The sequence below is a fragment of the Brachyhypopomus gauderio genome, chromosome 10 (genome assembly GCF_052324685.1).
Source record: "Brachyhypopomus gauderio isolate BG-103 chromosome 10, BGAUD_0.2, whole genome shotgun sequence".
NCBI classification, from domain to species: domain Eukaryota; kingdom Metazoa; phylum Chordata; class Actinopteri; order Gymnotiformes; family Hypopomidae; genus Brachyhypopomus; species Brachyhypopomus gauderio.
In genome coordinates this window covers 18,028,024-18,042,023 of record NC_135220.1, presented here as the reverse complement: position 1 = coordinate 18,042,023, position 14,000 = coordinate 18,028,024, and the positions used below count along the sequence as shown (strand labels likewise).

Genomic DNA, 14,000 nt, shown 5'->3' with positions numbered 1-14,000 from the left:
TGTAATTACTTATACAAAATGGCCTTTTATGCTTGGGCGCTAATGTTGATGTCTAGCATCAAGAGAGAGTGCGAAAGAGAGAGAGAGCATGTGAGAGAGTGAGTGAGTGAGTGTGTGTGTGTGTGTGTGTGAGAGAGAGAGAGAGAGAGAGAGAGAGAGAGAGAGAGAGAGAGAGAGAGAGAGAGAGAGAGAGGAGGGAGGGATGCAGCAAGCGATCGAATAAACGTCCAATCCGTTTGCTGTTCACCACACTCGAAGTGTTTTCAACCGGAGAGAAATTCATCCCCTCGCAAAACGAGAAGACGCGCACTGAACTAGAGTTACGCACAGAAACCAGGAAGGAGACGCTGCTGACACTTTTTTAACTAACAGTTTAGCTTCGTGTCCTTCTTCTCCAGCCAGTGGACCACTCGAACAAATAAATTACTTCAAGTCACTGCGCATAAGGATACGGGAGGAGTACTGGGGGTGAAGGTGTTGTGATCCACTTTGATTACTGTTGCGCATCCGAGCCGTTTCCCGGTGCGCCGACAGGAGTCCAGCGTTTTCTCGCTTTCTTCTCCTAACACACAAAGCAGGTTCTCGCCGCACGTTGGAGCACCTGTTGTGCTCCTCAAAGGAAATCGCACTGAAGTCACGAGTGGCTCTGGGTGAATATGCACAACACCCCAATCCTAAAGGTGAGTTTCGAGTTAAGCGCGTTCACGTGTTTCAACCGTACGTTACAGTTCAGTCGTTAAACCAAACTAAGCAGTCATTTGTCAGCCGATGAAGTACCGAGCCGTGAACATCGGGACGCAAATCGGTTCCGTGAACTAGCGATAATACCGCTTTAAAACCACAAACCTTCACATGTTCCATCAGGTTCATCGCAGTGCGTAAAGGATTTCCTCGTCTGAGCCATGGGAGACACACGGATATGTTGCTGGAGTGATGAAAAAGAAAAAAAAATGAATAGAGAAGTTATGACTAATGACTAATGCTGATAAAATCAATACAAAGAGTAGGCACCAAGGAAAGACTATGGAACCACGTATAATTAATGGTATTTATTCTCACTTAATCCCAACACATTACATACAAGACGTTGAAAAGTGGTAACATCTTAAATGTTATCAGTTTCTATCAGCATATAAGAGAAACCACACAGCGTTATGCCAAGAATCGTTATAGACACCATGATGTCGCAAATATGCAGGCGGCATCTCACTTATTTTAGGAAACAGTTGCTGTACCCAGCAGCATGTACATTAGGTTATATTGGGAGGAAACAGGGTGTCACCCAACACGCCGCTGGTGCTCCACAGCCTCGCTGGCCAGTTCTCCAAATGGCAGCACTGACCGTGGAGCACTGGCGCTGTGTGCCTGTGGCTCCAGAGATCGCTTCGTCGTGACAAGCTCCAGACATGCTAAATCATTCTGCCTATTCTCTTTGCATCGTCCGTTTAATTGCTAGGTTTAGAAGACACGAGATGGAAAGGAGTACTAATTATTATTTAGGTATGCTTTTGCTAATTATGGGTACTTGTACCTTTTAGAGTGGTGTATTATAACGGGGAGTTCCTATTATTCCTATTTTTAAAATAACCAACCCTTTATAAATCAACACCTAAGAATACCCCAAGTTTTGATTCGCCAAAAGTTTCAACTTGAAGTATGTTTTGCCGATTTATATGTGGAGATTATATGTACGCGTGTTAGCCTTTCGAATACAGCAGATTAAATGTTTCCATTTTCTTGGCATTTTGCCTCAGGTACAGTGTGGTACTTTGGAAGATGTTTTTTTTAAGTGGCCTTGCTTTGGCATGGTTTTATGTGTCTGTAAGTAAGACATGAATCTTCAGGTTCTATAAATATGGATTATAAAACTGTAAACTGCACATACATTTGCAGCCTCCGTTATGTTATTGTAGTTAGAATAATAATCCCGTTTTAAGATTATAGCGTGTTGGAGCACAGATTCAGTGTAAAGTCTGCATTTATTCTTTCCACCATTCATTCACTATACTGCTTATTTCAGTGAGTCCATATTTATGTTTGCTGTTATCAAAGTTAATTACTAATCAGTTTTTTTTAAGCCAAAATGTTTGTATTAATAATTTAGAGTATTATAAATTGTTGCTGCATAGATGTTGTTTGGCATTTGAGTTTCAATATTGCTTTAAAGAATATATATACTGCTGAAGCCTATTATGAGAATAACCTCCCCTAGCATGATCCCAGCCCTGTTTACTACAGGCACTTAACAAAACCCTTTAACTGAATGAAAAAGTTGTTATTTTCATGAATAGGCAATTGAATTGTGAGTGGACCATACAGGATGTAGGGTGTGGCATTGGAGGCAGTGACAACACCAAAAGCTATTTCTCTAGTACAGTTACACCCTGCCATTAAAGCGAAGCCCAGCCCCAGACACCCGTACAGTCTTCCGTCGGGAGTGTTCCTCATCTCATCCTTTCTCCTTCTGACCCTCTCCACCTTTTCCATGTTAGCTGTGTGTGTGTCCTTGTGGCGTGTGTGATACACTGACCCGATCCCCGCTCCACCGAGTGTAAGATGGCCTAACAGCGATGTCCCAGCTCTATTACCGCCGAACCGACAGCTCCTCGTACCGGGACCGCATTCCCCTGCGGATCGTGCGGGCCGAGTCCGAGCTCTCTCCCCAGGAGAAGGCCTACCTGAGCGCCGTGGAGAAGGGCGACTACGCCAGCGTCAAGCAGGCCCTGGAGGAGGCCGAGATCTACTTCAAGATCAACATCAACTGCATCGACCCGCTGGGCCGCACGGCGCTGCTCATCGCCATCGAGAACGAGAACCTGGAGATCATCGAGCTCCTACTCAGCTTCAACGTCTACGTGGGAGATGCTCTCCTCCACGCCATCCGCAAGGAGGTGGTGGGCGCCGTGGAGCTGCTACTCAACCATAAGAAGCCCAGCGGAGGCATGCAGGTAGGACAGACAAGCCCCGCCCCACCCCGCCCCCTTGGCCTGAGAGACGCCCCCCTCAAAACACAACGCTTGGTAACGCGGTATAATTTGTTGCAGTGTCACACTATTAATTCCAGTATTATTTACTAAGGCACAATGCACAACAAGTCACCAATTCTCCATCCTTACATCATGGAACAAATGACTCAGTATGTATGACATGCTGTATTAAAAGTCATAGTTATATTGTAAGAGTGGCTATGTAAAACAAAGTGTTCCTCAACAATTAGCTGAAGCCGTGGTTCTCCCAGCTCCAGAGTGGGCTGTGGGCTGAGATGTGTCTCTGTCGTCTCCTGCAGAGCAGCATTATCTCCAGCCTCAGTGCCACCTCCACCACAGAATGTTCCATTTATTCCTATGTACTCCGGAATATGTGAAAAAATAGTGTGTGGGAAGAGCTGTTATGCACACTCTATTATGAAGTCTTGATTTAAGATCTTGTTATTGTGTGAGTTAACAAGGTATATGGATAGACAGTGCAAAGTGCAGCCTGTGTTGTTCAGTCTCTCCACTCGTCTGTGCTCACAGAGGATGAAAGGTTCCTTTGTATGTAACACTTATGGGACTTATTGTTCCGTCTTTCCACTCGAAGACCCATTGCTTCTGTCTCAAGCACATGTGAACACAGGCAAACAGTGTTCCACCTTAACCACTTAATGACTCCTATGATAAAAATCACAGTGTACTTTTAAGTCTGGAGGTCTTGTCTAAAGTGCCAGAAAGGTTCTTCACTGGTTACAGGCCTCAGTCACATGCACAGGCTCACGTCTCCATCCTACAGGAACATGGTTTTTCCTCTACGTCCTGCTCTTCTAACAACAGATGGAATTTAGTGAAGTTTCAGATGTTCTGATCAGTTTTTCCCAGACCTCTGCGATGACATTTATACCGGAAATTATACTGGAAGTCTGGGATAATTCACTCTCATAATTCACATTGCTGTAACGATGGTGTCTTGTTGTGTGCAGATCTAAGAGGGAATTTTGCATTGTATCTTTGCATTGCATTGCATTGTACCATGATACTATGGTAGCATGAACTTCACACAAAAACACAAAATATCAGTTTAAAACACTGAAATGTGCAGAAAATACGCTTCAGAGATTTTATCAATCTTGTTCAATAAGTAATGTCCAAGTGCTTGAGATAGGTTGGCTAAATTGATAACTGTGCCACCAGATGTCACTGCAAATTAGAATGCATTTGTCATATTAAATCGCTGCTAGCAGGAAAATGCATCTAATCTGTCTCTCAGTGGATGGATTTATGTATAGTTGATAGTATTTCACTGCTCCAAAAGTTCTGAAAAGCACATCAACATAACAACATTCATTAGTGGTTTCATAGTTGAGCAGCATAGAGTTCCCAAATTCAGTGGGGCATAAGACATACAAATCTATCAGTTTATGTATGTGGCTTCCTGACATACCCAGCTATGTGATAAATATGGTAAATGCTAGATTTATACATCTAGGTAGGCTTGTTGTCTAAATAAAGATGCTTTGCTGGGTAAATACCAAGATACCTCTGACATGCGATGTCATGTTGACACGGACTCACACTTGCAAAAAATAGAGGCGATATTTTCTTCTTCCCCTGAAACGCTCTTTTCATATTTCTTTTGGCAGGTTCCACCCATCCTGCTGGACAAGCAATTCTCAGACTTCACCCCAGACATCACGCCCATCATCCTTGCGGCCCACACCAACAACTACGAGATCATCAAGCTGCTGGTGCAGAAGGGCGTATCTATGCCCCAGCCGCACGAGGTGCGCTGCAACTGTGTGGAGTGCGTGTCCGGCTCCGACGTGGACAGCCTACGGCACTCCCGTTCCCGCCTCAACATCTACCGGGCGCTGGCCAGCCCGTCGCTGGTGGCGCTGTCCAGCGAGGACCCCTTCCTCACCGCCTTCCGCCTCAGCTGGGAGCTGCAGGAGCTGAGCAAGGTGGAGAACGAGTTCAAGGCGGAGTATGAGGAGCTGTCGCACCAGTGCAAGCAGTTCGCCAAGGACTTGCTGGACCAGACGCGCAGCTCCCGCGAGCTGGAGACCATCCTCAACTTCAGGGACGACATCATTCCACTGGACGACGAGGGGAACAACGATCTGGCCCGACTCAGATTGGCTATTAAGTACCACCAGAAAGAGGTGAGGCCATCTTTGGTAGTCCAGGGAAACAGTCTGGGAGTGAGCACCACAGGCAGGAGGTGCACAGTCTGAGGGTGAGCACCACAGGCAGGAGGTGCACAGTCTGAGAGTGAGCACCACAGGCAGGAGGTGCACAGTCTGAGGGTGAGCACCACAGGCAGGAGGTGCACAGCCTGAGAGTGAGCACCACAGTCAGGAGGTGCACAGTCTGAGAGTGAGCACCACAGGCAGGAGGTGCACAGTCTGAGGGTGAGCACCACAGTCAGGAGGTGCACAGCCTGAGAGTCTACTAGTCTGCTCTACTTATATAGGACTAGAGTTCTCAGTCTCGAATGATCTGGATAAAAACAAATTCAACACTTTAAGTTTATGTGGATCTATGTCTCCCCCTTCTGTGCATCAAATGCAATGGAGATGCATGAGAACAGTGTTCAGATTATCATACTTAGCATCTTTTGGTAGTCATAACCAAATCATATGTCTTGCTTTCAGAACATATATTGTCTACCTGTTCAAAAGAGTTGTTCTTTGTTATCCTCACTCCAGTCTGTGCAAACTTTGTGTTTCATCAGAAACAACTGTCTGATGTTTTTATACACAGAAAAACCAACAGTGTTGGACAAGGGCTCACGGTGATGTTGTAATATTCAGTTGTGAACTGGACTCACTTGAGCTTCAGGTGTATTTCCTCCAGCAGTGCAAATGGATTTCTCCATGTAGGAGTTTAATTTATTGGCATCTTCGTGCGTGTGAAATCAAATCTTCCTGACTGAGTTTGGCCAATGAGCATCAAATCACTCCTCTATCATGCCATCCCTCTCCCTTCCACCAACATACACACACACACACACACACACACACACACACACACACACACACACACACACACACACACACACACACACACACACACACACATCCAGAAATTGTGGCCCTGTAGGTGGTAATCTCTGGTTTAGCGTGTCTCAGCGGCAGCGTCGTGCTCCGAGGGCCTGACAGATTTCACTCTGCGGCTGCATGGATAAGTAAATATTTATGCTTATTTCAGGTGGTCCTCGATAGGGATCTCCATTAATCATTGTTCCCATGGTAACAGAGATTCCATTCTGATTCTGAAACAGCTCTGTTCTTCTACAACATCTGGTGTCAGGGTCAACCAGTAGATCTAACTTTGCCGATAAGACTCGATAAGCCACCGTGAGCCCCATTGACATCCAGTACTAGTGATCTTTTCTGCAGTTGCTTTTAAGTGAATCTAGTAAACCAAAATTATGAGGCTCAATGGGGTACCTTCTTTTGGTGATAGCATCTGTTGTTTATTTATGTTTATGTACACTTTTGTAACTGATCTAAGATTAGTCTCAGTAAGTAAACTAAATGCTCTTTTTTTTCTTCTTGTCGTGACACTTTTTTGTGCATGATGGCATCCTCCAGCACAGTATCTAACCAAAATGGATGATATTAAATGCACATTTCATCAAAAATCAATGTGTCCCCATGTCCTTGTGTGCATCAAACAATGTTGAACACTTAAGGATGGAGCCAGATTATAAGCAGTCAAATTACATGGAGTCAGCTCCATCAAAAACAAATTGTGTCTGTGTGCTTGTGTGTGTGTGTAGGCGTGAATTTGTGTATGTGTATGTGTGTGTGTTTTTATTTAGATTCTGCATTCGGCAGAGAGCTTCATGGTCTGTTTTTTGACTTGACGTATTACTGAAGTGGCAGGAATGTGTTGTGGTGCTTGTTTAGCGAGTACAACCGTGTTCTCAGTTTTCCTGTGTGTGTATATGTGGGTGTGTGCATATGTACTTCTATGCTTGAGAAGGCTATATGTCCTCAAATTATCCAGTAAATCAGGGAATTGAAAATGCATAAATTTTGTTTAGTTTGGTCCTTTGGTTATAACATCATTCAGGGTTCTGGTTATTGTTGGCTTGGAGCTCGATTAATTGAGAGGAAACGCATGGTGTGTCTGTCTCTCTGTGTGTGTGTCCTTGTATCTGTGTGTCACTGTATCTGTGTCAGTGTGTTGGTGTGTCTGTGTAACTTCGTGTCTGCATGTCTGTGTATCTTTGTATATGTGTGTCTGTGTGTACATGCATCTGTGTGTCACTGTATCTGTGTCAGTGTGTTGGTGTGTCTGTGTATCTCTGTGTCTGCATGTCTGTGTATCTTTGTATATGTGTGTCTGTGTATCTGTTTATCTGTGTGTCAGTGCAACACTGCCGGTTCTCTCTGGGCTTGTGCCATTTCTATTTACATCTAGAGTTTTCTCTCTTGTTTGTCTCTGTGGCCACATTTCACCTTAGACTTAAGGCTAAGCAAAGATGAAGGTACCCTACCTGGGAGATGGTTGTAGATCACAGTTAAATAGGCATTTCACATGCTGCTTAAGTGCAGGTACCTGTCGATCTAATAAGTAATTTGCTGAATGTATGGACAGAATGATCTGTTAGGACTAACTGGAAGGTCTATGTGTGCTGTGTGACTGTGAGAAGGTGCAGAATGCAACTCAGGTGATTCTTATACAATCGGATCAGAACCAGACAAGCTAGCGACAGTAAGCAGTTTGTGTTTTGTTAGATTTGTGACATGAAGTTCCTTGGCTTTCCACTCTCACAACGCACGTACATCAGTACAAGTTTAATCAGAAGATAATCCTGTTATCAAAGAAAGAAACAGTTATTGTTTTGGAGTAATTACGGTGAGAGAATAAAAGTGAGATATTATATCCAATATTATATCCAATATAGTCAGTCTCCTATATTGGATATAAGTTAAAGAACAAAATGGTCAGTACTGATGTTCCTACAGCTGCTCCTGCTCATTTACCTCAGACTGAGAAAATGATTATTACTGTAAGCACCCATGTGCTCTTATTAAACCTTTGTTTTCTCCTTGTCTGTGATTGGTTAGTTTGTAGCACAGCCGAACTGTCAGCAGCTCCTGGCATCGCGCTGGTATGACGAGTTTCCCGGATGGAGGCGGCGCCATTGGGCCGGCAAGCTCATCACGTGCATCTTCATCGGCCTCCTCTTCCCCCTCTTCTCTCTCTTCTACTTGATTGCCCCCAAGAGCCACCACGGCCTCTTCATCCGCAAACCCTTCATCAAGTTCATCTGCCACACCGCGTCCTACCTGACCTTCCTCTTCCTCCTCCTCCTGGCCTCTCAGCACATCGTCACCACCGACTCGCACCGGCAGGGTCCACCCCCAACCACCGTGGAGTGGATGATCCTCCCCTGGGTTCTAGGTAACTCCAGCCAGGAGCTCCAGCTAAAGCTAACCCAGGGAATTAAACAGGACTCGCTGGAGTTGAGCGTTTTGGAGGGCAAAGCTGTTAGCAAGAGTGGGAAGGATCATGTGTTAGAAACATGACTTGGGTGTAATGTCTTTGAGCTGCAAACTCATGGAGCATTTGAGGATATTTTAAATGTTACTGTTTGCAGGCTTCATCTGGGCTGAGATCAAACAGATGTGGGATGGAGGCTTTCAGGACTACATCCATGATTGGTGGAACCTCATGGATTTTGTCATGAATTCTCTATATCTAGCCACTATCTCTCTGAAGATTGTAGCTTTCACAAAGGTATGCTATGGCAATAGCCTGCTGTACAAAAAAATGTCATCGCAACGGCTTCTTCCTGCCTGCTTCTAACGTGGAGAGTTGAGAGAAGTCCGTTTTGTGCTGTTCAAACATCTTTTGCTGTCACGCTCAGGAGAATCACGTTAAAAATGCTTGTGACACTTCTCTCCTCAGTACAGTGGCGATAAACCGCGGAAGGAGTGGGAGATGTGGCACCCCACCCTGGTGGCCGAGGCCCTCTTCGCCATCGCCAACATCTTCAGTTCGCTGCGGCTCATCTCACTCTTCACGGCCAACTCGCACCTGGGCCCGCTGCAGATCTCGCTGGGGCGCATGCTCCTCGACATCCTCAAGTTCCTCTTCATCTACTGCCTGGTGCTGCTGGCCTTCGCCAACGGCCTCAACCAGCTCTACTTCTACTACGAGACCCCTGCTTCCAACAAGACAGGCAACTGTAAGGGCATCCGCTGTGTGCAGCAGAACAACGCCTTCTCCACGTGAGTGAAGATCCAGCTTCCTAAAGTGGACGAGGGTCTTTGGGCTGGAGCCGTGCAGTACACTCAGGCCCGTGACTCAACTCTTCTTGTCATTCCAGGTTATTTGAGACACTGCAGTCCTTGTTTTGGTCCATATTTGGGCTTATCAGTCTGCACGTGACCAACGTGGACCCAGACCACGAGTTCACTGAGTTTGTGGGTGCCACCATGTTTGGAACGTACAACATCATTTCTCTGGTAGTTCTTCTCAACATGTTGATTGCCATGATGAACAACTCCTATCAGCACATTGCAGTGAGTGTTAATGCTGTATTTCTACCAGGACTCATATTTGTTAGACTTCTCGCAAAGCAGTTTTTACTTCTCATATAGTGAAAAAAATGCATCCTTAGTACATTTCCTACATGCCCCTGTCTCCTGGTTTATTTTTGTGTGGAACTTCTGCCTTGCTTGTTTTAGTCTAAGAATATTTCTCTCCTCGGCTGTTTCGCAGGATCATGCTGACATCGAGTGGAAGTTTGCACGAACCAAGCTGTGGATGAGCTACTTCGAAGAAGGTGGCACGTTGCCTCCCCCGTTCAATCTAATCCCCAGCCCCAAGTCAGCATGGTACCTGATCAGATGGATTAAAATGCACATCTTCAAGAGTACGAGATCAAAGAGAACAGAGACGTTTGGGTCACTCAGTGTAAGCCCTTATCATCCCTTGACTTTTACAGGATTTATGTCTTATGTTTAATGAATCGCAATAATCTTATTGACAATATCATATAGTTCTGAAACGAAGCAAGACTTCTTTACGGTGGTAAATACCAGTATGTACTGCCTTGCTCTGCTTGCTCCTTTAACTCTTCTATGCTGATAACTATGCCGGGAGCCTCACTGCTTAGACCACAACAAACTAGAGGCTGTGAATTTGTTGTTGTCAATAGTCAAGCCATTTCCCTCCTCCTACAGAGGAGAGCCGCTGAGAATATGCGCATCAATCACCAGTATCAGGTAATTACGTCTCTTAAGAAGCAATCACTGTTTATTCACGTCTGCCATTGTGCAGCATATCAAACCCTCAGAAGACTTACTACTCAAAATGTATTACCTTTGAGTTGTCATAAACCACCCAACACCTTTCCCCTCTTCTTTCTCTAAACTTAGTTCTGCAGACTCTTTTAATGCAGCACAGACATCACAGACATCATGGCTTCACAGACATCACACATCATATGCATCACAGACATAACAGACAGTAGACATTACACACATATCACATACATTACAGACATCACAGGCATCACAGGTATCATATACACAGCAGACATCACAGTCCAGCCCAGTGCTGGGATCCTTCCAGACTTTAGTTTTCTTATTTGCGTCTTTGGTGTTACTGTAGGAAGTGCTGCGGAATCTGGTGAAACGTTACGTGGCTGCGATGATCAGAGATGCCAAGACAGAGGAGGGCCTAACAGAAGAGAACTTCAAGGTGACTGACTCTTTTTTCCCCCGAGAGAACAATGTAGTAAATCGCCATGTTGTCCATATGTGAAATATTATCAGCTGACACCATATTTATATATTTGTTTTTCAGGAGCTCAAGCAGGACATTTCGAGTTTTCGTTATGAGGTGCTTGGGATGATGAAAGGGTACAAGCCAGGAATACAGGGCACTAAAGCGAACGCTGGAACTTCAAGCCTTGCCTACCCTGACCGTCCTCTTAAGTGTTCAGCAGCTCCCCCTGGAGGTCAACTGAAGGGCAAACTTAAACTTCTCAGCGTCACCGCCTCTATGCTCCAACAAAATTTGAAAACAAACAAAACAAATGTTAAGGGTGCCGAGCACTTCGTAGCGAATGGGTCTGTCCCCATGGCTTCAGAAATAAAATCTTCCGATAGGATGAGAGACTTCTCTGGACTGTATAATCAGATTCGCCACAGAGGGACGTCCCACCCTGGCAGGATCTATTCGGTGTGCGAGGAAGAGAGGGAGTCCGACATAGAGGAGCTCCGGGCGGAGAATAAGAACGAGAGCCCCTCTGATGTGTCAGCTCAGAGCAAGGGCAATGAAACTTGTGTGCTCGGTGATGAGAATGAAATAGAAGAACTGAAGGAGGAGGTTGAAGAAAGCAAACCGCTAGCGCACACCCCATGTATAAGTGATGAAGACGTGAAGGACAAGGGTAGCGAAAGTGATGAAGAAATCATTAGCAGATTGTAGTAGCATATGTCCACTACGGAGTGACAATCAGACACCAGTTAGGCCAAAACAGGTGCTGCTTCTTTGGACATTAGCCTGGCTAAACAGCGTTGGCATTTCAAGGGTGTTTGACAGCCCACTGAAACATGTTGACCAGGAGCATCAAAAGTAAAAACCACCAAATCCTCTTTTCCTCCCTCATATCCAGATACAGCTCACTAGACTGTTGGGTGCAGGCACTCGTACGGCTCTGTCTGTCCTACTGCGGGAAGCTTAGCCACGACTGTTATTTTGGGAGTGCACCAGAGCCCAGAGCAGGCCACGCCGAGATGAGAGGACTCGCACACGTGGCCAGTAACGTCCGTCAGTCACCGGTCTCTTACGGATGCCTCAAAATGTCCCTCGTTTCTACTGTGGACTGTCGATGGTAGCACTGGTGTAGTTGTATAACAAAAAGTACAAAACACACTGTGCCGTACTGAAAACGGAGTGGACTTGGATGAAAAGCAAAAGAAAAATGTTAAAGAGCAGCTGCCTTTGTTGTGTTTTTATTTTGATGGAGATGTTTTGAGTCTTTTTCCTGAACATGACTGTTGTTCCAGTAGCTCCTGAAGGGTTTTGCATAATGCATGCTGGGACGAGTGGCTTAAAAGGTGTGCCTGCCGGACTGAGCTTGTAGAACTGCAGGGCGCTGATGGCTCTCAGGATGGTTAAATGAAGCTTGCCCGTCATCCTAAAGCTTAATTCTCCCATATGACAGAGCAATAGCCAAAGCCCTTATGTCGAAGGATTTGTACTCTGCCTTACTCTGATTGATGACCCAAGTCCAACTTTGTCCTTAGCTGAGAGACTTAATACCATCATGCCTCCTATTACACTTGGGTTATTCTTACTATGCAAATATTTAAAGTTTCTCTACATATACTTTCCAGTTAGGCATGACTTAGACTTTAATGGCTTCTGGTTCTGAAGAGCACTATGAATTGATGGGCGTGAGTCATGAACAGGTGTGCTGTGTTGCCTGCCCTCACTTACACTATGATGTAAGCACAACGCACTGGGTACTAACCTCAAATAAGAAGTGATTTCGTATTTCTCATTAGAATATTGGATATAGATTCAAATTTATTATAATAAACAGTACTTGTGCAGCATATATACGGTATGCCATATCATGTTACACTTATATCAGTATTGTATTGAAAAATTAATCAGTTCTGTCGTATTCTGCACAATTCATTTATTTACAGTTGTAAAATTTGTTAAGCAGCAACACCTGACCAAATGCCACACATCTCCATTGTCAAAGCTTTCCATTCTGGGATTACGAGAGCCAGCTACTCTGTCATCATGCAGGGGGCGCTCTAATGTAAAATCAAGTCATCCAGTGTTCATTTAAAGGTTCAGTACACTATGCTAACATAAAAAGAAATAAAGGACTCTGAAGGCGTATCGTCTTTCTTGTGCCGCTGGTGATGAATACCAAGCGGAATGATGGACGTCCTCGGACGGCTGCAGTGAGCTCATCGCAGGATTAGTCTGTGGATTTGTTCCACAAATGTCAATAAGACTATATGTCACCGATGTACTAACGTTATAAGAACAATGCGCTGTTAAAACGGTGACTGTGTCACAGATAAGTCATTTGTGGAAAACATGTATCATAAATCAATATAGGAAAAATGAAAACAATTGATCAGCTTTGCTAAACCCGAGCGTGCCCGATTCGTCGTGTCAGGTGGTTTTGAAACACTAGATCGGCGTCTTTGTACCAGAGTACCAAAGTCCTTCACACAGTCTTAAATTATTTCTGAATAGTTGTCACAATGATTAATTGCTGTTTATGTATGTTAGTTGTGTGTTTCTGTGTGAATGTGTGTGTGTGCGCGAACATGTGTTTCTGCAATATGAAAACATTAGCATAAATTATAAATTGGCAATGGTAAGAGGTCCTTTGGATTTCTTTGGCCATCGAGGTGCTTAAAAGGTAAAAAAAAAAAAGTTAGGTTTATCATAACCATGAGGGTATTTTCAGTAAAAATTCCCGATACTGCAATTTTTTTTTAGTAGGGCTACAATAAGTTTCAGAACTAACATCAGATGGTTCAATGTCTTTTATTAGAACATTCCAAACAGCTACAGAATCCATGGATTTATTTCTACATTATAGAACATTTAATAAAGCATAACTATATTTCACCCCACACCCAGTGCCGGAGGTGGTGAGGAGCTCTAATCAAACTCAGCATGCTGCTCATCTTGTTCCCTTCTTTTACACCCTGTAAACATCATGCTCTCTACTTCCCAGCAGAAGCATGAACTAGAGCACTAAAAATGCCTCTTTGGTTTCTTTGATCTCTCTCTCTCTCTCTCTCTCTCTCTCTCTCTCTCTCTCTCTCTCTCTCTCTCTCTCTCTCTTTCTGTGTCTCTTTCTCTCCATCTCTCTCTGTCTCTCCATCTCTCTCTCTTTCTCTGTGTCCCTATCCATCTTTATCATTTTTGCACACATCATCTGAAGGATACAGTAGTATGCGTGGCTACCACCCATGCCCCCTACTCACCCTGCCCCCTACTCACCCTGCCCCCTACTCA

General features: G+C 44.6%; 1 protein-coding gene across 1 annotated transcript; it reads left to right on the top strand.

Moving 5' to 3' along the window:
- The first annotated feature begins 201 nt into the window (after positions 1–201).
- trpc4a (transient receptor potential cation channel, subfamily C, member 4a) lies at positions 202–12,858 on the top strand. Its single transcript, XM_077020130.1, has 11 exons — positions 202–680; positions 2,493–2,948; positions 4,616–5,134; positions 8,054–8,390; positions 8,587–8,726; positions 8,898–9,220; positions 9,319–9,514; positions 9,714–9,908; positions 10,178–10,219; positions 10,608–10,697; positions 10,803–12,858. The coding sequence occupies exons 2-11, from the start codon at positions 2,571–2,573 to the stop codon at positions 11,427–11,429; spliced, it is 2,847 nt and encodes a 948-aa protein (XP_076876245.1). The 5' UTR covers positions 202–680; positions 2,493–2,570; the 3' UTR covers positions 11,430–12,858.
- The last annotated feature ends 1,142 nt before the right edge of the window (positions 12,859–14,000 follow it).